This window comes from Nyctereutes procyonoides, unplaced genomic scaffold, assembly GCF_905146905.1.
Source record: "Nyctereutes procyonoides isolate TBG_1078 unplaced genomic scaffold, NYPRO_anot_genome, whole genome shotgun sequence".
NCBI classification, from domain to species: domain Eukaryota; kingdom Metazoa; phylum Chordata; class Mammalia; order Carnivora; family Canidae; genus Nyctereutes; species Nyctereutes procyonoides.
Genome location: NW_026575131.1, coordinates 47,070,160 through 47,093,371, shown reverse-complemented (window position 1 = coordinate 47,093,371; position 23,212 = coordinate 47,070,160). Strand labels below are relative to the sequence as shown.

Below are 23,212 nucleotides of genomic sequence, written 5' to 3'. Positions count from 1 at the left end.
AGAATTGAGGATCATGGAGAATGAACACTGAGTAGGGGTGGAAAGAAGGTCAGAGTTGGGTCAAAGGTCAGGGTGAGTTAGAGCCAGAGGTGGTGCCAGGGGGTCAGAGAGGATAGGGTCAGGGGTGGTCAGTGAGGGGCTGAGGTGCAGACCATGAGGCCAACAGTCATGTGGGAACAAATGTATCATGGTGAAGTCGGAGAGGCCAGGATCGGGGCAGGGGCAGGGTGGGGTCAGAGTAGGATTTGAGTCAGGGGAACGAAGAAACAGGAAATGGGGTCAGGGGGGTCACGAGTCCGGGGTGCTCCCCGGGGGTCATGGAGTCAGTCAGTGGTCAAAGGGATGAGCACTGGGGGCCGGGCTGGAGCGTGAAGGTAGGGTCTGCTCGGGATGAGAGGTCGGAGTCTGGTCAAAGTGGGCTCAAGGGCTCCCGAGGCCCCCCCAGTCAGGCACGGGGAGCGCAGGGTCCTTACTTCATGCCCAGCGCATCCTGGCCCACGGGCTCCCGCCGGCCCTTGTGACCAGCAGCCACGTCCTTGTGGAGCGCGAAGCCCTCGGGGAACCAGAGGGTGCTGTGCTCCCGCTTGCGCCGGGCCACCATGACCCCCAGGACGAGGATGACCAGCAGGAAGACGGCGCTCGCAGCCAGCAGGGGAAGCAACGGCACGCTGGGCTCCGGCGGCTCCAGGGGCTCCCCTGCGGGCGGGAAGCCAGGGGGGCTTCAACCACAGGCCAGGGCGCCCTCCGACGCGGAGCCCCCGCTCCACCCTCGTCACCCACCGGGCCAGGCCTCACCGCGCACAGCCCGCAGCGGGTACGGGAAGTCAAGGCGCTCCACGGCCGACAGCGCTCCCAGGTAGTCGGCCGCGCTCTGGGCATCGGGGAAGCAGTGGTCATTCTCCGGCGACTGCAGGCACAGCCGGTTGTCAATCTCCAGCATCACCACGGAGCTTCAGGGACACGAGGGAAGGGCAGGCAGGTTCAATGGGGCGCACCTGCTGAGAGCCAGGCACGGAGCCCCATCCCAGGGGCTCAGAAAAGCCACCTCCACTCACCAAGTTGTCAGGGTCCCGGCACCCTCAGGCTGGCATCCAAACCCATCATGCCCCAAAACCAGTCTTGCTGTGGCCACCAGGGCCCCCCCAGCCATGAATCCAGGGGCCACTGTCTTCATGCCAACATCTCTAGTGGATGCCCCTGGCGCCCACCCAGGTCTCCAGCTTCTAACAGCTGACACCACCTCTTCTCCAGAAAACTGACCTCAGTTCTTCAGTTGGGAGGTGACAGCCCTTAGGCTGATACAGGGTGTACAAAGGTGGCCCTCCTGTCTCAAGGCGGGGACTGACTCTGGGGTGCTATTCGCACTCTAGAGCTCCCTGAGGGATCACAGTGAGGCCAGACTGAGCCTATATCCTGCCTCAGCTGCTCCCCGCGCCATCCTGCTTCCTTCATTCCCTCTCTCCCCAGAGCGCCCCTTCCACATGGCACATATAGCTGAATCCCCATCTCTGGCTCTCCAAACTCCCTTTTTTTTTTTTTAAGATTTTATTTATTTATTCATGAGAAACACATCGAGGGAGGCAGAGACACAGGCAGAGGGAGAAGCAGGCTCCCTTTGGGGATCCCGATGCCGGACTCAATCCCAGGACCCTAGGATCACAACCAGAGCCGAAGACAGGCACCCCACTCCTGAGCCACCCAGGCACCCCTGCAAACTCCCTCTTGCCTTGAGATCTCTAGCATCACATGTCCCGGTTCTCCTCCTATCTCTCTGGCTGTTCCATCTCCTCTTTTCTGACCTGATCTCCCTCAACCAATCCTGAGATCTCAGTGTCCCCAGATCCTTCTGTCCCCATTTCTTTGAGTCCCTCCCATGGCTTCAACATCCTTTTGTCTTTCCTGTCCGAGTCTTCAGCCTCTGGCTGTCTCCTGGAGTGGGTGGGGGCTCCACGATACCCCCCAGACTCCTCAGATTCTGCAAGCCTGAAAGTGACCCCTGTTTATCACCTTGTGTCCTTATCTCGATTGAGACACCACCCACCCCTCCACCCCAGCGACTCCATCACTGCACCCAGGGACTGGCACAGCAGCCACCGGACTCCACGTCCCCTGTCCCAGCTGCATCCAGTCAGAGCCCCCCCTCCATCCCTGGAATCCAGTCCTCCTCTGTCAGGGGCCCCCTCCCTGCTCAGAGGCCACGCCTCCCTTCTGGCCTCTCTCCCAGGCCACCATCAGGAAAGTTCTGTTTTCCATTTTTAAAAAAACAAAAAACAAGGGCACCTGGGTGGCTCAGTTGATCCTTTGGCTCAGGTCATGAGCCTGGGATCAAGCCCCGCCATCAGATCCCTACTCATCAGGGAGTCTGCTTCTCCCTCTCTCTCTGCCGCTCCCCCTGCTTGTGCTCTCTCACTCTCTCTCAAATAAATAAGTAAAATCTTAAAAAACAGAAAACAAAAGCTACACATGCCCTTAACCACTCTGCTAACAAAGGACCTTTGCCAGTATCTGGAGGCATTTTTGGTTGTCACATATTGAGGTGGGGGGTGAGTGGGGAGGCTAGTGTACATACAGTGGGTATGCAGGTAGCCAGGCCAAGCATGCTGCTGCTGAGCATCCTACAGTGCACAAGCCAACCGCCCACCGCAAAGAATGACCCAGCCCCAAACTGTCAAAGGCACTGGAGCTGGGATGTGCTGGTCTGTGCTGGTCGCATCGCCAAGCAGGCTCTCCAAGAGGTTAAGGGAAGTGAGACACACAAAACCTGAGCGACAGTGCCCCTCGCCTCCCAGATTAGCGCCTCAAGGACCATCGGGGCTCCTCCAGGGCAGAGCACTCACCCGATCACCTCCGGGGCCAGCTCCCGCCGGTTCCGGGACTCGGAGCCAGGACCCGGCCGGTGGTAAGGGAAGACCATGGCCTGGCCGTGCTCATCCAGGCGGAAGCGCAGCGACGTGCGCAGGATGCTGCTGAGCCGCTGCAGGAAGTCAGCGCTGGACCGCAGCAGCTCCTCAGGCGGCAGCAGCACGGTGACCACCAGCACCCCGCGGGCCAGCAGGGCCGGCACCTCGCCCGCACAGTCCAGTCCATCCCAGCCGCACTCCTCGGTATTGCAGCCCTGGTCGCAGCGGCCATCCGCAAAGTGGTCTGCACAGTACTTCTCGTACACTGGGCTGGGGGAGGAGAGGAGTAGGCTCAGGGTTCATCCAACACCTCTGCGCGCGCGCGCACACACACACACACACACACACACACACACGAGAGCACCCAGACTTCAGGGACACAAGAGGGACAGGCGGTGAGGGCACAGAGGGCTAGAATGTGTCCGACAGGTGTCAGGCTTTCTGCAAATCCAGCCATTCCTTCAGTAACTATCAATAAATAAATACAGACAGATGCGTGCTATGTGTTGGATGCTGCCGTAGGCATCCAGGAGATGGCTCAGACACAAATCCTCGCCCAGGCCTTCCGGGGGGCAGAGACAGACCTTAAAAGAGATGAATGAGCAGAATACACAGCGTTCCATTACACGTCAGTAGAAGCTAAGTATAAACACACACGGAGCTATGCAGAATTAAATGCTAAGGAGAAAAATAAAGCAGGTGCAGTACTGGGGGTGGCCAAGGAGGAGCTCGCTGAGGAGCCGCTGTTTGAGCAAAGGCTTGAAGGGGGGGAGGGAGGAGCCATGTGGCTTCCTGAGGGAAGAGGATTCCAGGCAGAGGGAACAGCCAGTGCAGTGTTAAGACCCTGAGGTGCTGCCAGGCATAGGGTATCTGAAAAGTGGCAGAAGCCAGGGTGTTTGGAGCAGAGTGAGTGAGGAGGAGAGTGCAGGTAATAAAGACAGGGAGTTGACGGTGAGGGAAGACTTCTAGGCAGACAGAGGGACAGAAGAGGCGGAGCACAGAGATGGGCAGATGGAATTCATGGGACAGAAAGACAGCACTCATGAATACATGGAGAGGGGCAGGAGAGGGGCAGGAATAGGCGGGCAGGGACATGGACAGATGAACGGGCACACAGAGAGGCAGAAGGGGTGAGGAGACAGAAGGATGGAAGAGGCACGTGGATGAACACGGACGAAGAGGTACAGAGGAATGGACAGATGAGGCTCACAGACAGACCAGCATACAGATAGACAGGTGGATGGACAGATGAGGTCCAAGGATGGACCAGAAGAGATGCAGACAGTGATGCCTGGGTGGCTCAGTAGGTTAAGCGTCTGTCTTTGGCTCAGGTCATGATCTCAGGGTCCTGGGATTGAGCCCCAAGTCATGCTCCCCACTCAGCAGGGAGCCTGCTTCTCCCTCTCCCTCTGCCCCTCCCCTAGCCCGTGCTCTCTCGCTCTCTCTCCCTTTTCAAATGAATGGACAAAATCTTTAAAAGGGAGGGGGCGGTGCCTGACTGGCTCAGTTGGTTATGCATCTGTCTTCAGCTCAGGTCACGATCCCAGGGTCTTGAGATCCAGCCTCGAGTTGGGCTCCCTGCTCAACAGGGAAGCTGCTTCTCCCTCTCCCTCTCCCTCTCCCTCTCCCTCTCCCTCTCCCTCTCCCTCTCCCTCTGCACCTTCCCCTGCTTGTGTCCTCTCTCTCAAATAAATAAATAATTTTTAATTTTTTTATTTAAAAAAAAATTTTTTAAGATTTTATTTATTCATTCATGAAAGACCCAGAGAGAGAGGCAGAGACCCAGGCAGAGGGAGAAGCAGGCTCCACGCAGGGAACCCGATGTGGGACTCGATCCCGGGTCTCCAGGATCAGGCCCTGGGCGGAAGGAGGCGCTAAACCGCTGAGCCACCCAGGCTGCCCTATTTTTTAAAATTTTTAAAGATTTTATTTATCTATTTGAAAGGGGCAGAGGGAGAGGGAGAAGCAGACTCCCTGCTGAGCAGGAGGCTGGATTCAGAGTTCGAATCTGAGGAGCGGAGGATCCTGACCTGAGCCGAAGGCAGCCGCTTAACCAACTGAAACCCCACCCCCACCCCCCCACCCCCCGCCAGGCGCTCCTAAAAAAAATTTTTTTTAAAGAAGTGTAGACAGACGTTTGGGTGTATGGAGGGTCGAAAGCTATCCATGCATGGACAGAACAAAGTCCAGAGTTGGACAAACAGGACATAGGGATAGGCCGATGGGGTGCACAGGCAGAAAGACAGGCAGGACCCGTGGATGGACACACAGGCGGTGTGCGGGCGGACGGACAGACAGCCGGCAGGGGCACGTGGATGGGCAGACAGGGCGCACGCACGGAAGCGGACGGGCCGAAAGAGCGGGCGCGCGACCCCCAGACTAAGGGTGACAGCGGACGCGCCGGGGAGAGGCGGGGCCCACGGATGGGCAGGTGTGGCGCACGGGTGGAGCGGACACAGACCGGCCACGGCCACGGCCACGGCCACGGCCACGGCCACGGTCACGGACGAGGGGCTCACTTGCAGGCGCGCTCGCGGCCACCGGCGCGGCAGTCGAAGTTGTCGTAGAGGCAGGCGGGCGAGCTGCAGGCGGGGTCGCAGCGGCTGTTGTTGAAGAGGCGCCAGCACTGCAGCGCCGCGCACTGCCGCCAGGGGTCGCCCACGCTCAGCGAGCAGTCGCCGCCGTCCCAGCCGCAGCCCGGGCTGTTGCACTCGCGGTCGCAGCGCCGGTCCCCGCTCTTGGCCTCGCAGGCGGCGCTCGGGCACAGCGGCTCCTCGGGGGCCTCCGGCGCCGCCGCGGGCGCCTCGCAGCGCGGTCCGGCCCAGCCCGGCGCGCACGCGCAGCGGAAGAAGGGGGCGAGAGGCGCGGGGCGGCAGGAGCCCCCGTGGAGGCACGGCGAGGCCACGCAGCTGGCGTTGGCGGCCCCGGGCGGCGACCCCCGCGCGCCCCGGCAGGCGGGCCCCGACAGGCCCGGGGGACAGGCGCAGCGCGGCCCGCGCACCGTCTGCTGGCAGGGGACGCCCGCCGGGCACTGCAGCTCGCGGCAGGAGCGCGCCACCCGCTCGCAGCGCGCGCCCCAGAACGGCTGGTCCGGTTGGGCAAAGAGAGGGGGGTTAGGGGGTCAAGGCTTGAGAAGGCTGAGCCTGCCTCTCCCTCTCCCTCTCCCTCTCCCTCTCCCGGTCCCGGGTCCCCCCAACCCCTCCCCCGCCCGCTGGAGGCCCCCCCCTGCAAATAAGCCCTGCCTTCCCCGGGAGGCCCAGCCTCCCAACTGCACTGCGCCCCCCCACCCCCCAACCCACTCTCTCTCCAGGCATTTTCAGTATTTCTCAGGAACCCCTTTCCCTTCCACCTCGTCTCCCCCAAAGCCACATCCTCCAACAAGGCCACGCTCCCAACGCCTCTCCCAGAGACACTCACACTCGTGTGACCTACCGGAATGCAGTGACAGGTAAACGTCAGCACACCCCCAGGGCCTGGGCTGGGACGGCACTGGCCTCCGTGCTGGCAGGGCTGGGACTCGCAGGGAGACAGGACGGTCTGACAGCGGGGACCTAGACAAGCAGGAGCGGGAGGGTCAGCCACAAGGCGGGAACACAGGCAGGATCCCCGCGCAGCCGCCTCTCCGGTGCTTACCTGTGAAGCCTGTACGACAAATGCAGCGGAAGCCCCCACCTGGGTCCTGCAGACAGTCCCGAGTGTGTGCGTCATGGCAGGCACCCGGGCGACACTCATTGATGTCTGCCTCACAGCGCAGACCGGTGTATCCCGGGGGACAGGTGCAGCGGAAGCCACCCACTAGGTCTACACAGGTACCGTTGTGCAGACACCGGGGGCCACCGTCCAGGGGTGGGCCTGGGCCACAGTCGTCCTCATTAATCTCACAGAGCACTCCTTTGGGGAGGGGACGATGGGGGAGCAGTCAGGAGGGGATCGGGACCCAGCCTCCCATCCTGTCCCCCACCCTGGCTCTGGCATACCCAGTGTTCCTGGGGGGCAGGAGCAGAGATAGCGGGCCACAAGGTCAATGCAGAAGCCCCCGTGCTGGCAAGGCTGGGAGGCACATTCATCCACATCATCCTCACAGTTGTCCCCAGTGTAGCCAGCTGGACACTGTAGTGATGTGAGACAGAGACTTCTAAGCCCAGAGGGACACAGATACTCCCCAGGAAGACACAGAGATCGCAGTACAAAAGGACAGAGAGTCATCCAACACACAGAGGCCTGCACATCCAGTCACAGGGGGTCGCAGACATGCCGGGTGCAGAGAGACACAGATACACAAATGCACAGGACAGGAGAAACATCAGGTACCCAGATACACCCAAGAAACATACAACCAGAGATGCACTCAGACACCAGCACGTGCATTCCTCCCCAAAAAGTCAGGGCGCACAAAGGGATAGAGACACATCCAGGAAACAACCGAAGACAGAGGCACACCCGGACAGGCAGAAAATCCCTCAGATCAACCAAGAAATATACCCACAAGATTATACCCAGAGACACAAAAGCAAAAACCCAGACATGCCTAGAGAGCGACACACCCATACCAGGTCACAGACACACAGAAGTGTGTGTACAGACACACCCAGCATGACTAGCTCCCGTCTCCGACTCTGGGCGCCCCTTACCTCACACACATAACCCCCCATGTAGCCTTGACAGGTGCCCCCATGCTGGCAGGGCTGGGCCAAGCAGGGGTCCACCTCCTGCTCACAGTGGCTGCCCGTGCGGCCTTCGGGGCACACGCAGTAGTGAGAATTGTCTTTGTCCACGCACTGCCCACCTGTCTGACACAGCTCTTCCAGCCGCACCCCTGCACAGAGGAGGGCGGTGTCAGGCACATATTCCCATCACTCTCAGCATCACCAAACAGTCCTGCTGGCATCAGTCACCAGGGTCTCATGCACACTCCATCAGCTTGTCACACGGCCCCCCAAACTGGCACAGTCTCAGTCACTGGCACGCACATACACACGCCTCTACTGCCCACACTAGCTCAGTCACACACAGCGTCACAGACGTCATCCCAGATACCTCATGGTGACAGAGGCAAGCGCCCTCCTGGCCCTGACCAGCTGTCCCACGGTTACACTTCCACAGACGCTCACCCATACACCCCATTCTGCCCGATAGTCTCGCCTTATTCAGCTCACAGTAGCACAAAGCTCAGGCGCACACACCCTCCTGAGCCCCACACCCCGACTCTGCGCTCCGCCTGCCTCACCCATCTGGGCTGCGGCCTCCCTGCAGGGCACGCTCCGGAGGTCACAGAGGCGGCCGCTCCACCCCGGAGGGCAAAGGCAGTAGAAGGAGGCCCCGGTCCGGGCACAGCGACCCCCGTTCTGGCAGGGCGCACGGCTGCACCAGTCTACCAGCGTCTGCAGGGGAAGCGGTCAGCATCAGTGCTGGAGGACCCGCGAGGAGTCGCACCCCGGCTTCTCCAGGGCCCCAGGGCAGTCCCCTACCCCGGAGCAGCCCTCCAAATTCCTCTCCCCGCCACCCCCCCCGCGACCCCGCCCACCTGGCACTGCGCGCCAGTGAAGCCCTCTGGGCAGGTGCAGCGGTAGCCAGGGTGGGCAGCGGTGCAGACTCCCCCGTGCAGGCAGGGCCGAGAGAGGCAGGGGTCGGCCTCGTGTTGGCAGTGCGCGCCCGTGTAGCCAGGGCGGCACTGGCAGCTGAACGAGTTCACGCCATCCACGCAGGTCCCGCCGTGGAAGCAGGAGCTGGAGGGGAAGCGAGGAAGTGAGGGGTGGGTCAGGCTCCACACCCATGCAGGCCCCGCCTTCTGGCCCAGCCTCCCGTCAAGAGGGCCCTCTCTCAGACCCCTACCCCTACCTTTAGGGACCAGTGTCCTCAAGGTGACCTCCAAACAAATGCCCTGACCCTTCCTGGACACTCCTCCATCACGGATCAGAGTTGTGAGGTGGAGTAAGAGTGAGAGTCCCCACTCTCTCTCACATTCCACACCCCATCCATTACCAGGGTCCCTGAGCTCCCAGGAGCAGCCCCACACACCTGGGGCTGCAGTCGGGCAGGTCCTGCTCACAGTGGAAGCCTCCATAACCAGGTGGGCAGGTGCAGGTAAAGGAGGCCACGTGGTCCGTGCAGGTGCCTGGGCCACAGGGGCTGCTCAGGCACTCATCCACATCTCGGGCACAGCGAGGACCAGCAAAGCCAGGGAGGCAGGAGCACGAAAAGGAGCCCACGCCATCCTGACAGGAGCCACCATTCAGGCAGGGGTCTAAGGTCCGAAGGGAGAAGGCCTGGTCATACACCTGGCCGCCCCCCCATCAGCCCAAACTGACCCAGCCATGCCTTTCATAGAAGGGAATCGGGAAGAAACCAGCCTTAATGGGCAGGGGCATATTTGGTCAGCGGAATCCAATTCTGTCCCCTCTGTGGCCCTATCCCCTCCCTTAGCTGGAAACCTCACCTATGTGCAAGGAGGGTGGAGACAGAGGAGCCAAAGGCCCCCTGAGCTGCCAAGCCCATGCGGTTAAGTTATGTCTATTTATTCCTGGGCACAGCACAGAAGGCCTCCTCCAGACCCAGGCTGGCCAGAATAGTGGCCACGGGCCACATGGGGCTCTTAAGCCCTTGATATGTGGCTGGTCCAAAATGGGACGTGCTGAAGTGTAAAATAAACACTAGATTTCTGATTTTGAAAACTTAGTATGGAAAGAAAATGAATGTAAAATATCTCAAATAATTTTATATTGATTACATGTCAAAATAAGTTTTATATATTAAATAAAATATATTATTAAATTAAATATATATCTTTTTTTTAACTTTTCTGTGGCTACTAGAAAGTTTTCAAGTGTATAAGTGGCTTGCATTATGGGTCTATCAGTGCTCCTTGAGGACTCACTGGGGCCCTATTATGTCATATTTGACACATAATGTTAACTTATGGCTTGTTGCCAGAGGCAGTTATGGTTTCAGGCAGACCTGTGCTCCAATCCCACCTCATCCCTCTTGCTTTGTGACCTTGGGCAAGTCACTTAACCTCTTTGGGGCCGTGGTTTTCAAGAATAAAATGGGGGAGGTAAGAGAACAGTGAAGATGAAAGCACAGTGATGTGCACACAGTATGGGCTTGATGAACATGTGGTCTCAAGCAGCACCCCCGGAGAGCTCCCCTCAACTCACTGGGGTCACAGTCGTCGATGTCCTGATCACAGGAAGGACCACTATACCCCCTGTGGCAGGTACAGCTGAAACTTCCCTCCAGGTTGGTGCAGGTACCGTGGGAACCACAGGGTGAGGGACCAGCACATTCATCCACATCCTGCTGGCATCGTGGACCTGGGAATGGGGACCAAGGTAACATCTAGGGTTAGAGGGTACAGGGTAAGGCCTGAGCGGACCTGGCTCTCAGGGGGAACCGGAAGGCTGAGGTGGGTAAATACGAGGACAAGCTATGCTGTCATTTACCTCTGGGTGTTTTGCACATGGCACACACTGTTCCAAAACTGCCTTCCCCTTATAGCATTCTGATTGAGGTCCGCCCCTCAAGGAAGCTGTCCCCGAACCCTCTGCCTGGGTCCTAGCTTCCCCACCCCCATATCCCTTCTTCTCCAGAACCAACCACACGGGCTGCAAGTGTCTGTCCAGCTCAGGTCCCTTCCTAAAAAGAAGCCCCCTCAAAAGGCAGAGCCAGGGCGGCCCGGGTGGCTCAGTGGTTTAGCGCTGCCTTCAGCCCAGGGCGTGATCCTGAAGACCCGGGATCGAGTCCCATGTCAGGCTCCCTGCATGGAGCCTGCTTCTCCCTCTGCCTGTGTCTCTGCCTCTCTCTCCGTGTCTCTCATGAATAAATAAATAAAATCTTAAAAAAAAAAAAAGGCAGAGCCAAGGGTAGGTTTCCCTCTGGGGACCCAGCACCAGCCAGTATACAGCGGGGTGCAGAGGAGGTGAAGGAGAGGAAGAAGAGGAAGAGGCAGATGGTGTACCTTGCCAGCCGGGGGAGCAGGAACAGACAGGCAGCTGGCCGGGGGAAGCCTCGCAGTGGCCCCCATGCTCACAGGGGTTCGGGGCACAGGGAGACGGCAGCTCACACTGGCGGCCTGTAGCAGGCAGGCAGAATGAGACAGTCTTGACAGATTCCTGGTATCTCCCCCAGGGTCCCCACCTTGATACCCACCTCCAAAGCTCCTGGGCAGGCGGAGGTGGGGAGGAGGCAAATGCAGAGGAAGGAGAGTGGAGCAGAAAGGAAACAAGCAAAAGAAGTGGGGCGGGAGAGCCTGGGGTGGGAACGTGGGGGCACACACCCTGGACACCAGGGGGACAGGTGCAGTGGAAGCCCATCCCGTCACTGGTGCAGGTGCCGCCAGACCGGCAGGGCTGGGATTCACAGGCATCGGGAGCAAGGCTCTGGCTGCATCGGGGGTCACTCCAGCCAGGCTCACACACGCAGCGGAACCTGGAGGGGACGGCAGTCAGGGAACGTCCGTGGGCGGGGAGGCAGCAGGGGTCAGGGGGCTGGGGAGAGGCCTCACCCTCCGGGCGCGTCATGGCAGACACCGTGACTGCAAGGTTCTTGGGCACAGGGATGGCTCGGGGGGAGGCAGAGCGGGGGCAGGGAGCCGGGAGGGCAGAGGCAGCGGAATCCATTTTCCCCATCCACGCAGGAGCCTCCATCACCGCACGGGCTGGACGCACACTCGTTGATCTCCACGTTGCAAAGGGGCCCTGAAGAGCATGAAGGCAACCTCATCCCAGGACAACGGCCATGGTGCCGACAGGGAAGGGCAACCTTGCCCCGTTTGGCCACACCCTTGGGCGAAAACCATCTCATCTTCATAACACATCAGCTCTTGTCCACATTAAGACAGCCACCTCCTCAAGCAAGCTGCGTCACCCCAGATCATACTCATCCCCAAACTTACAAGAAGTCACCTTCATTTTCACCAAGGATTACTTTGGCCCTATGCAGAAACACCCCCCTCCTTGAGACTGCGGTCAACCTCAGGCCAACGAGAGAGCTCAAACTCAAGGCTACGTGTGGTCAATCTCATTGGACAAGTGAATGCAAAGAGAGGGGCAAACTCGGCCAAGAATAGGGTGATTTCATCCTCGTCCTCTCCCCCTATAATGGCCCTCTTCCCACAACAGCCACTTGCCCACCTGTGAAGCCAGGCTGGCAGACACAGTCATAGCGGTTGATGCCATCCCGGCAGACTCCGAAGGTGCAGGGGTTGCTGGCACAATCATCAATGTTCACCTCGCAGTTCACTCCTGGGGAAGGGGATCACAGCAGGGGGAGCCACCACTGAGCCCCACCAGGGGCACCATTCCCAAACCCTCTGTGCCCTTCCAGGTTTCTGGCCCAGCCCAGCCTCCGGCCCCACCTGTAGTGCCAGGAGGGCAGCGGCACAGATACTTGTCCACCAAGTCTAAACATTTGCCTCCGTGGCGGCAGGGCTGGCTGCGGCACTCGTCCACCTGGCTCTCACAGCGTGTGCCCGTGTATCCCGGGGCGCAGGCGCACGAGAAGCTGGCGATACCATCCACACAGCGCCCATGGTGGCACGGATCCGGGGAGCAGTCATCCACGTTGCGCTCACACAGGGTGCCCTCGAAGCCTGGAGGATGGGGGGGGGGGTCAGGCTCCACCCACTAGCCAAAGTCCTGCCCACTCCTGGCCCCCCCACCCCAGGCCCTGCGCATCCAGCCAGCGGGAGGTGGGCTCGGCCCAGGCCCCGCACCCTAACTCTAGCCAGCTACAAGCTCCAGGACTAGCCCCCCCAAGACACCTCCGCAGATACATCCCGTCCCCAGCCGTAACCCCGCCCCCAGTCCTTACACTAGCAACCCTGCTCCCCCTCACTCTCCACTCTGGACTTGGAAATGCCTACACGTGGGACTCTACCTCAGCGCACCCAGTCTGGGCCAGACCTGTTGGCCCCGCCCCTAGGCTCACCTCCATCACTGGTCCCACCTTGCTGCAGCCCCCTGCCCCCACATTTTCCTCAGGGCTGTTTTTTGCCTTCCCCCTCCCCTGCCCTGCCTCCAGACGCTAGGCCGCCCAGCCCTCTCACCCTCTGCGCAGCGGCATTCATAGCCATCGGGCTGGTCTACACACTTGGCTCCGTTCCGGCAGGGTGTGCTTGCACACTCGTCCACATCCAGCTGACACATGGCCCCGCTGAAGCCTTAGGGTGGGGAGTGGGATGGACAGAGGCTCAGATAGGGTCAGAGAAGTCACCCCTTGCCAGCCCTGTCTTGTTCGGGTGAGATGAGTAGGATCATCATTTACTTAGTTTTTGTGTGGGTTTTTTTGTTTTTGTTTTTTTGCCTGTTTGTTTTTTAAGTAGGCTCGGCACCCAGCGTGGAGCCCAACGCAGGGCTTGAACTCACCACCCTGAGATCAAGACCTGGGCCGAGATCAAGAATCAGATGCTTAACCGACTGACGCACCCAGGCACCCTAATTTAGTTTTAAATTTAATTTCAATGTTTTTCATAGCATGTGGTTTCTTTCGTGATAGTTATCCACTAACATGGTCTTATAGGTGCCCCTAGAGCCTTTGCCTCTGCGGGGACCTGTCTTTTTCAGGCTCCCTGGCCCAGGGTCCTCACCTGAGGGGCAGGTGCAGCTGAAGCCGTTGACTCTGTCTTTGCAGATCCCACCGTTGACACATGGGCTACTCTGACACTCATCCATGTCCACCTCACAGTAGGTGCCTGTAAAGCCTAGCGAGTGAGGGAGGGTATTAGGGCGGTGGGGGTTAGCCTCTGTCCAAAGGGAGAACACGCGGGAGAGGATTCCCTTTCTTACTCAGAGATAGTCCCCCAGAGCTTTGCTTGGCCTTGTCGCCCAGCCCAACGCCAAATTCAGCTTTTGACCTCACGGTGGACGCTCATGTGGGCCTGACTGGCCCAAGGATTCTAAGATTCCACATGGGCCTTGCCTTCAGGCCACTCTATTCCCTCTGCAGTAGTCACACTGTACCGGGTTCTCAGCTACCAGCCCCAGGCCCCCCCCACAGTCTTGGGCCCGGCCTCAATCCCACCCCAGTGTTAGTGCCAGGCTGTCTACAGGTTCCTCTTTGACCCACTCCAGCCCCTGCTCGCGCCCTCATATCATCCCCAGCCCCCCAGTGGGTCCTGAGGCACACACTCTACTCCCAGCCCATCTGAGATTCTATGGACTCCATTTGACTATGGCCCTAGCCTCCCACAAAGAATCTGCTCTGGCCTAGCCTCCATCTCATCCCAGGCTTCAGTCCCTGGGGGTCACGTTCCAGACACAGTTTCACCCAGGTGGGAGGGACCCTCGTTGTGGCCTGCAGTCTTCCCTGGCCTTGGCCACAGCCTCAGGCTCTGCCCTGGCCACACCCACCACACACCTGCCATGCAGATACAGGTGAACTGGCCAATACGGTCGAGGCACGTGGCCTGGTTGCGGCAGGGCCCGGATAGGCACTCGTTGACATCAGTTTCGCAGCGCGGGCCAGTGTAGCCACGGCCGCACTGGCACAGGAATGAGCCCTGTGTGTTCACGCACCGGCCCAGGTGCTCACATGGGTTGGCGCCTGCAGGAATAGGCCCCCCCAGCATGAGCATGGGTGGCTAAGGACCTGCCCCTCACCTCCCTCCCAACTCTCAGATGGCGCTCCCCTCACCAATGGAGCACTCATCCACATCCTGGTCACATGCCCCGCCAGTAAAGCCTGGTGGACAGGTGCAGATGGCCCGGCCATTCACAGGGTTCGTGTCGCAGATAGCATCCTCGTGACAGGGGTTGCTGACGCAGGCATCATCCAGATGACACAGAAGTCCTGGAAAGGGGTAGGCAGAGTTCAAGAGCAGACCCTCCAGGGGATCCCTGGGTGGCTCAGCGGTTTAGCACCTGCCTTCGGCCCAGGGCGTGATCCTGGAGACCTGGGATCAAGTCCCACATCGGGTTCCCTGCACGGAGCCTGCTTCTCCCTCTGCCTGTGTCTGCCTCTCTCTCTCTCTGTGTCTCTCATGAATAAATCAATAAAATCTTTAAAAAAAAAAAAGTGCGGACTCTCCAGCTCTGCCCAAAGTCCCACATCCCCCACACGTTGTTTTGTGTTTTGTTTTTATTAACCTGCAGTGTATTCAGTAGCTATTTTTCCCAATCGTTTATTATGAAAATTTTCAAATGTAACACAAAGTTGATGCATACACCTACCACTTAGACTCAACTACTGTAAGCTTTATGTATTTTTTTCTGAATCATTTGAAAATGAGTTGGAAATATCCACATATTGTTTTAAAATCTGTTGACAGGGGATCACTGGGTGGCGCAGCGGTTTGGCGCCTGCCTTTGGCCCAGGGCGCGATCCCGGAGACCCGGGATCGAATCCCACATCGGGCTCCCGGTGCATGGAGCCTGCTTCTGTCTCTGCCTGTGTCTCTGCCTCTCTGTCTTTCTCTCTCTGTGACTATCATAAATAAATAAAAAATTAAAAAAAATTAAAAAAAAAATCTGTTGACTCCCTTTTCTGATTATATACCTTTAAGCCTTTGCTTCTGCAGTATCCTCTGCCTGACAATGACCTGTTGTCCATATCCAAGTCCCCCTCCCAAACACCTTCCCTGACTTTTGCCACTTGCAAAGGTCCCATCTCCTTCTCAGTCACAGGATAGCTCTCTATTTTGAGGGCTACTGCCCTGGACTGTGGGCCAGCCTCTACTTAGGCCTCTCCCAGGCTCAGCCTGCACCCCAAATCTGGCCTCCGGCATAACCATTCTCACACTCAAGTCAGACTCCATCTCCGCCCCCACTATAGAACCATCAATGGCTCCCTGCTGCCTATGAGGAAAATGGCCACTCACCAGTCTTGCCCATGGGACAGGCACAGTAGAACGAGGCCACACGGTCATGGCAGGTGGCCCCGTGGAAGCACACAGCCGTGGCACAGTCATCGATATTCTGACTGCAGCTCTCGCCTGTCCAGCCATTGACACACACACAGCTGTGGCCACCCAGAGTGTTGAAGCAGGTGCCCCCATTGTGGCAAGCGTTGGGCTGCAGCTGGCATTCATCCACGTCCTCCGTGCAGAATTGGCCTGTGGCATACAGACACACCAGTCCATACCCGCTGCATGCCCTCCCAACGTCTGCCACCTGGCTGTCTTCAGCCCTGGTGCTCACCTGTCCATTCAGGAGGACACTGGCAGTTGTAGGTGTTGACGCCATCCACACACGTCCCCCCATTTAGACATCGGTGCCCTGGACAGTCATCCACATTCACTTCACAGTTCTGGCCCTCGAACCCTGGCATGAGAGGAGGAGGCAAAGATGGTCACTGCCAGGCTGGCCAGCTGTCCCTGTGCTCCTGCTGCGCCCCCCCCCCCCCAGGGCACAGCTCCCTCACCAGGAAGGCAGGCGCAGTCATAGGTGAGATCGCCACTCTGTCTGCATGTGCCCCCGTTACGGCACGGCGAGGGGGCACAGGGCACGGCAGGATTCTCACACAGTGGCCCCGTGTAGCCAGCTGGGCACTGGCAGCGGAAGGAACCGGGCGTGTTGAGGCAGGTGCCGCCGTGGCGGCAGGGCCCTGGCACCCGGCACTCATCCACGTCACTTCGGCAGCTGCGGCCCTGGTAGCCAGGCGGGCAGGAGCAGATGTAGCGGCCATCGGGCCCCACCGAGCAGCGGGCCCCATGGGTACAGGGGCTGCTGAGACAGGGGTCCGGCAGGGAGCAGTCGGGACCTGGAGGGACCAGGAGAGGGTGAGCTTGGGCTCTTCACACCCTTGCCTGCCCCTGGCTCCCCTCCAGACCATCCCTTACCTCGGAAGCCACGGGGGCACCGGCAGGAGAAGCGGGCGGCACCTGCCACCACGGAACTCTGGCAGACGCCACGGCCAGCGCAGGGGCCCGAATGGCAGGGGTCCTCCAGCTGGCACCGCTCGCCCACCCATCCCGGCGGGCACCTGTGGGCAGAGACAGCTTAGTACAGAGCAGTACTAGGATGGTACTGGGCAGGAGCATGCCAGACCCCAAGATTCACACACGTGAAAGGCAAGAAACACACAAGCAAACAGCCCAACAAATGGGCACACGCCTCGTTCATTCGTGCAACCAATATTCCCTGAGTACCTACTATGCTCTTAGCAATAGGAATACAGTCGCAGACACAATAAAAGTCATCCCCACCCTCTTTATGCTCACAGCCAAGTTGGGCCAAGAGAAGATACACAAATAACGATATAACATGCCGGCATGGGATGGTAAAGGCCGTGAAGAGTTCAATGGGTTTGCACGATGGCCCCAGAAGAGAAACGCCCATGTCCCAGAACCTGTGACTCTGACCTTATTTGGAAAAAAGAGTCTTTGCGGTTGTAACTAAGTGAAAGATATCACAGATGAGATCATCCTGGATTTTCAAAATGGGCCCTAAATCCATTGGCAGAGGGAGGCTTGGGAGAAAGAGGAGACCATGTGATGACAGAAGCAGACATCGGAGTGTTGCACCCACAAGCCAAGGAGCGCCTGAAGTTGCTAGAAGGTGGAAGAGGCCAGGAAGGACTCTCCTGTGAGGTCGCTGGAGACGACGTGGCTGCCAGCACCTTGATTTCAGACCTCTGGCCTCCAGAACTGTGAGAATAAATGTCTGTTGTTTTAAACCACCCAGCTTTGGGTGGCCTGTTACGGCAGCCAGGAAACCACGACCCAGAATAAAGGAGATGAGTGACAACGGACGGCAAACCTGGTATCTTCAGCCCGAGGAAGGTGAGCGAGGGGGCCGTGGGGCTGTGTGAGGAAGGGCCTTCCGGGCAGAGGGAACAGTGAACGCAAAGTCTCAGATGCCAGGAGACAACCACTCAAGCACGCAGACAGACTCAGAAACATACAGACGACACGGCGGGACAGCCGGTTCCACATACTGGCCTGGCACACATTCAGACCCAAATCCACAGGGCAGTTCACAGACGGCATCTCGGACAGAGAGGGGAAGTCTCACAAATCCTCCACCCCTTTCCTGGAGGCACCTACAACCCTTCCTGCCATTGGGAGGAGGAGGGGGACACCAATGCTGGCGCCCTCTTACTGGGATGGAGTCCTTGGCCTCCGGCCCCTTCCCCAAGCCCACCAAGGCAACCTTGAGTATGAGGGGAATCGAGCCCTTGGTCTCGAGACTGGAAACCTCGAGAGGGGCACGGTGGTGGCGGTGGCGGTGCGGGAGGGAAGGGTTTGGACTCGCCAGAGGGTCCAAGGCCCCGCCCCCGACGCTGCCCACCCCCGGCGCGGTGCCTCCCTCTAAGCTCAGAGATGACTCAGTCCCTAGCGTCACCCACAGGACTCCCCCCACCCCGGCCACCCGCGAAACAGGCCGGAGCACGGCACGGCAGGGGGGCCGATGGTGCTAAGCAGGGGGGCCCAGGCTCCGAGCCCCTCCCCAAAGGGATCCCCTCGACCCGCAGGGCTAGGACGTGCGTCGCGACTGTGCGCCGGGAGGGGGCGCGCTGCGCCGGGCGCCGGGGACTGGCGGTCCCACCGCCGGGCAGGGCGCGGCCGCGCGGCCCCCTCCCGACGCCCCGGGCGGGTTCCCACGCTCTGCGCCCCGCTCCCCTGCCGACCGGTCGGGCCGGTTCCAGCCTCCGCCCGCGCCCCGCCTCACAGCCTGGCTTTGGGGGAAACCGACAGGGGGAGCGCAGACTGGGCTGGGGGTCGGCGGGAGGGGAGGGGAGGGGAGGGGACGGGACGGGACGGGAGGGGAGGGGGGAGGGGGTGCGGTGAAGATTGGGAGGCAGAGATGAGGGCTTGGGAGGCTACTTTGAGGAAGAGGCTGGGGGGGGTGCACGGAAGCCTGACATATTGGGGCGTTCCTAAAAAGACCCCAATATTTAGAATCTGGAAGGAGATGGGGGGCCCGTGGGGAGTGGTTCCCCCGGCCCAGCTCTGGGGACAGGCCGCTCCACTCCGGGTAATCCGGGCTCCGGGCGGCCGCGCGCGCTGGTGATTCACCTGTTAAGGGGCGGGGCAGCGGCTGCAGCATTCACCTGTCGGCTGAATTCCAGGTGCAGAGCTCCACTGAGCAGGCGCCCGGCCCCGCGGCTCCGCCTCCCAGGTGAGTAGCTCCAGATAAGGTCACACTTCCCCCACCCCCACCATCGCGCACTCCCAACCTGAGGAACCCGCTCAGCCAGGCTAAGCCCCCACCTGGGTGAGCCCAAGTGGGACTCCAGTCAAAGTGCAGTGTGTGACTTCAAAGGGGCTCTCCAGGATCAAAAGTCACCCCGGACCCGTCCAGCTTGGCACACATGTTGTTGAATAAACGAATATATTAGTGAATCAGTCAAAGGCTACGATTACTAATGACAATATTATAAAAGGAACCAAGCATTTCCCCAAAACCTTGGGACGTTCCCCTTTATTGCATGTATTCCTGTGCCCCTGCCATTATTATTAATAATCATCATCTTCATCATCCTCCCAATTTATGGAGCACTTGCACTTTACGTAATTACGCTGAGCACTTTGCTGAGTTCATCATATGAAGTGTCTCTCGATCTTTACAATCAACCCCGTAAAGGAGGAACTATAATTGCCCCCATTTTCCAGATGCAAAAACAGAGTCAGAGAGCTCAAAGCACTTGCTCAAGGTATCCCAGAGCCCAGAATTCAAATGGACTTCTGTCTCCCTCTGCTCAGTGCTTTCCCTGCCTCTGCTCTGCTACTCCCAACCCTCTGTCTTTCCTTACATTATCCAACAACTGCATTCTTGAACCCCTTCATGGTCACATGCCAGAGAAAAGCACTCCTATGTCACAGATGCAATGAGATCCAGAAAGAAGTGACTAACCCAAGGTCACACAGCAAGAAAGTGACAGAGCAGGGCTGGATTACAGGCCTCTGTACCCCCAACACTAAATATTGAGATATAGGAGGATGTAATTGGTATTGCCAAGCCACTGCCATTGGTCCCTGAAGATCTGTTGATTGAATAATAACTACCTCCATCAGAGTCTTTACATGTGACCTCAGGCAGCCAAGAACTCTGTGAAGTGGGGGTTAGTGCACCTGTTTTCCAGACCACAACACTGAAACTTTAAGAGTTTAAGTCCCAGGCAGTCAGCAACACCATGTGGGATCTGAACCCAGGCCAGGCAGACTGCAGAGCCCCTGCTCTCAACCTTCCTCAGTTCTTAACCCCATTCTAGAGGTTCCCCAAAACATACACATGTAGGAAGTGGCAGAGGCATCCACGGTGCACAGAGGCCAAGGGAGAACACAGACCACCTCCCCACACAGGACCCACTGATGGCTCAGAGCCAGGCACTCACAGGCAGGCAGCCTCCCGGGAGGGCAACTGGGTGCAGCGACCTCCATTCATACACGGGCTTCCGTCCAGGCAAGGGGGTGCTGTGTGGGAGCAAAAGGAAAATGGGGGGTCAGCCAGGCACCCAAGAACCCCAGCTCAGAGTGACAGAGCCCATCCTTCCCTCCCCCAGGCAACAGCTGCAACGGGCTGGGGGTGTCTGTGTGGGTGCATGGAGCCCCTGCATCCACAGTTCCCACGGCCCCCCGCCCTGGCCCCAGCTGTTGGGGCTGCAGCTGTCCCTGCCAGCTCAAGCCCTGGGAACCACAAGGCAGGGGCAGGCAGGAGGAGGTGCTGACTTGTGCCAGATGTGGGGACTCAGGAAGCTGCCAGAATGGGGGGTGTGTGTGTGCAGAGGCAGGAAGTGAGGGGTGCTGAGTGTTGAAGGGAGGTCTGGGGCTGTGTGCCCAGATCCCAGGGTAATGGAGAGGGCAGAGGCAAGGAGGCCTGGGGCCATGGGTCTCCCTTGTCCTGAGGTTGGGCATCTACTCCAGGTGGGAAGACCTGCATGGTGCTCTGGTGAGAGAGGCCAAGGCCTGTAGCCCCTGCACAGCCAGCACTGGGTGTTGTAGGGATGGGGTGTGGGTTGAAGGGAGGAGCAGCTGGCACTAGGCATGTGCTGCCCTGTCCAGCGTCCCCATCCCTGAGGGCTGTGTCCCTCGGGGGCGTGGCAGTCTAACTCTCCTGCCAGACTGGTCGGGGTGTGGCTGGGTGTGAGCTGGTGGAGAATCGAGTGTGCTGACAGGTGTAGGACCTCTGTGTGTGTGTGCGCGTGTGTCACAGATAGAGAGCTGGGAAGAGAGAGATGGAGGGAGATAGAGAAAAACGGAGACACACAAAAAAGGCAACGAGAAGCAGGACAACACAGAGAGGGGACAGATGTACAGAGATGCAGAGGAGACAGAACAAGTTGAGCTGGACAGGAGAATAGGACCACATGGCATGTGTCCCCTTCCTCAGTGGACAGAGACAGGATGTTACCACCCCAGACAGGGGCCTCGAAATGCAGACTGTGGGACTTGCCAAACTGCGGGCCAAGGGAGCCACGTGTGTATTCTTAGAGTGCACGCGTGTCCACATGCCTGTACCTTCCGTGTGCAGGCTGGAGCTGCTGTGGGCCCGAGCACGTGAGCGGTTATCTGGGCACAGAGCTGTGCGTGTGTGTGGGACCAGCGCGTTCGTTCCCAGGTGTGTCTGTGCGTGGGTGAGGTGTGCCTGTCTGTCTGCGTGTATAAACCGGGTGTAGGCGTGCCTTGAATCTGCGTCCGTGTGTGTCTGAATGTGTGCAGGCGACGTGCACGAAGCCTTGGGCCGGCGATCAGCGGTGCGCACAACAGCGGTAGTTGTGTGCAAGCGTGTCAGGGCGCGAGCAGCGTGTCCACCCCGCGGGCCTGGTGTGCGTGCGTGTGTGTGCGCACGTCTCCATCCGCAGGTGTGACCCGGCGCTGTGTGTGCGGGCGAGTGTGACAGGCCAGGCCGTGCGCGCGCCGGGCCCGCGGGGGCGGCGGCTCCTGCCCGGTCCTGCCCGGTCGGTCGGTCGTCGGGCTCCGGGCTGGGCGGTGCGGGCGCTCCCTCCCTCCCCGCGCCGGGCCCCACGGCGGCTCCCCGGGACCCCGGGCCGGCCGGGCCTCCCTTGGGGGTGCGCGCCCCCGCAGCCCCCGCAGCCCCCGCAGCCCCCGCAGCACCCGCAGCCCCCGCCCCGGCCCCGCCGCCCGTCCCGCTTTGTCTGGCAAAGAAAGCGCGAGGCCGGGCCGGGGGGAGGGGGTGTCTAGACGGCGCGGCCATTGTCCCGAGCGGGGGAAGGGAGAGCGGGGCGGGGGAGGGGCGGGAGGGGCGGGAGGGGCGGGGGGCCCGGCCCGCGGGGGAGGGGCTCGGCCGGAGCCGACCGGCGCCCGAGCCCGAGGAGCACGTGGGCTCGCGCCCCCCGCCCCCGCTTTCCCTCCCCTCGCGGGGGCGGCGTCCAGGGCCGCCCGGTGCCGGCGGCCAGGGAGGGAGCGGGGCCGCGGGCGGCGAGAGGGGCGCGGGCGCCGCTGGGGCTCGGGCTCGGGCTCCGGCTCCGGCTCCGGCTCCGGCTCCGGGTCTTGCGGCGCTCCGGCCTGAGAAGTTTTTCCCCGAGTTCGGAGCTCCGAGAACTTCGCGCCCCCTTCGCGTCCCCCGCCCGGCCAGGCCAGCCCTGGGGGTGTAGGGGGGCTTTTGTGCGAGGGGTCCCCAGCCTGGGGGGTCCTGGGGCTCCAGTCGTGACCTTCCCAGGACTCCAGGCGGACGTGCGTTGGGGGCGAGCCCCAGACTCTTGGTGCCCCCGATCTTGCGCCCTTGATCCCCGCACCTCAAACTCCGGGTCCCTCATTTCTGGGTCCCTCGTCCCCAACCCCGATCGCTCCTGCGCCCCTCTTCTGCGGACCTCGGGACCCGGCCCCCCTCCCCCCATGGAGCCCCCGCCCCCCCCCGAGGCTGGCACGCAGCCCCCGGGCTCCTGCGCTCCCTGCCCCTGCTCTGCTCCTTGGCTCCTAGGCCAAACCCCCAGCCCCAGACTCGGGGGGGCTTCAGCTGCTCTTACCCTCCCCCACCCACCCACCCAGTCCCGCCCGCCGGGTCCCAGTCCCTCACCTGCAGCCCCGGGCCCCGCTAGCAGTAGCAAGAGGGGCAGCGCCCGCACGGGCGGCAGTGGCGGCGGCGGCGACATCGGGCGACGGCGGCGGCGGCGACCCCGGGTCCCCGGCCCCATGGCGGCCAGCCGCGACCCTCCCTCCTCCCTCCTCCCTCCTTCCCTGGGCTCCGGGCGCGTCCCGGGCCAGCCTCCGCGCCGCCAACTTCGCCGAAGTGAGGCTGCCGGGCCGCCCCGCCCCCAGTCCTGGGCTGCTCGCCCCGCCCCGGGGCCGGCCCAGAGCTCCCCGGCACCCCCCCTACGGGCCTCCCGGGGTCCCTGCCCACCCTCCACCCACGCAGCCTGGGACCCGCAGACCCGCAGAAATTCAGGCGGGCGGTGCAGTGAAGCATGGGCTGACCCCG

At 60.4% G+C, this 23,212-nt stretch overlaps 1 protein-coding gene across 1 annotated transcript in view; it reads right to left on the bottom strand.

Annotated features, from left to right (window-relative positions):
• The window catches only part of NOTCH3 (notch receptor 3), a 34,720-nt gene extending 11,725 nt beyond the window's left edge, over positions 1-22,995 (bottom strand). The window contains exons 1-27 of the mRNA XM_055342979.1: positions 22,811-22,995; positions 20,169-20,247; positions 16,672-16,814; positions 16,254-16,592; positions 16,031-16,153; positions 15,712-15,945; positions 14,529-14,684; positions 14,253-14,438; positions 13,483-13,596; positions 12,943-13,056; positions 12,253-12,486; positions 12,029-12,139; positions 11,401-11,593; positions 11,173-11,324; positions 10,855-10,968; positions 10,055-10,210; positions 8,919-9,144; positions 8,425-8,626; positions 8,128-8,281; positions 7,532-7,716; positions 6,878-7,010; positions 6,534-6,791; positions 6,333-6,451; positions 5,420-5,985; positions 2,838-3,170; positions 796-950; positions 474-696 (exon numbers count right to left, since the gene is read on the bottom strand). Coding sequence (XP_055198954.1) covers positions 474-696; positions 796-950; positions 2,838-3,170; positions 5,420-5,985; positions 6,333-6,451; positions 6,534-6,791; positions 6,878-7,010; positions 7,532-7,716; positions 8,128-8,281; positions 8,425-8,626; positions 8,919-9,144; positions 10,055-10,210; positions 10,855-10,968; positions 11,173-11,324; positions 11,401-11,593; positions 12,029-12,139; positions 12,253-12,486; positions 12,943-13,056; positions 13,483-13,596; positions 14,253-14,438; positions 14,529-14,684; positions 15,712-15,945; positions 16,031-16,153; positions 16,254-16,592; positions 16,672-16,814; positions 20,169-20,247; positions 22,811-22,928 — 5,120 coding nt within the window. The 5' untranslated portion in view covers positions 22,929-22,995. The remainder of the gene's footprint in view (positions 1-473; positions 697-795; positions 951-2,837; positions 3,171-5,419; positions 5,986-6,332; positions 6,452-6,533; positions 6,792-6,877; positions 7,011-7,531; positions 7,717-8,127; positions 8,282-8,424; positions 8,627-8,918; positions 9,145-10,054; positions 10,211-10,854; positions 10,969-11,172; positions 11,325-11,400; positions 11,594-12,028; positions 12,140-12,252; positions 12,487-12,942; positions 13,057-13,482; positions 13,597-14,252; positions 14,439-14,528; positions 14,685-15,711; positions 15,946-16,030; positions 16,154-16,253; positions 16,593-16,671; positions 16,815-20,168; positions 20,248-22,810) is intronic.
• Positions 22,996-23,212: the final 217 nt, after the last annotated feature.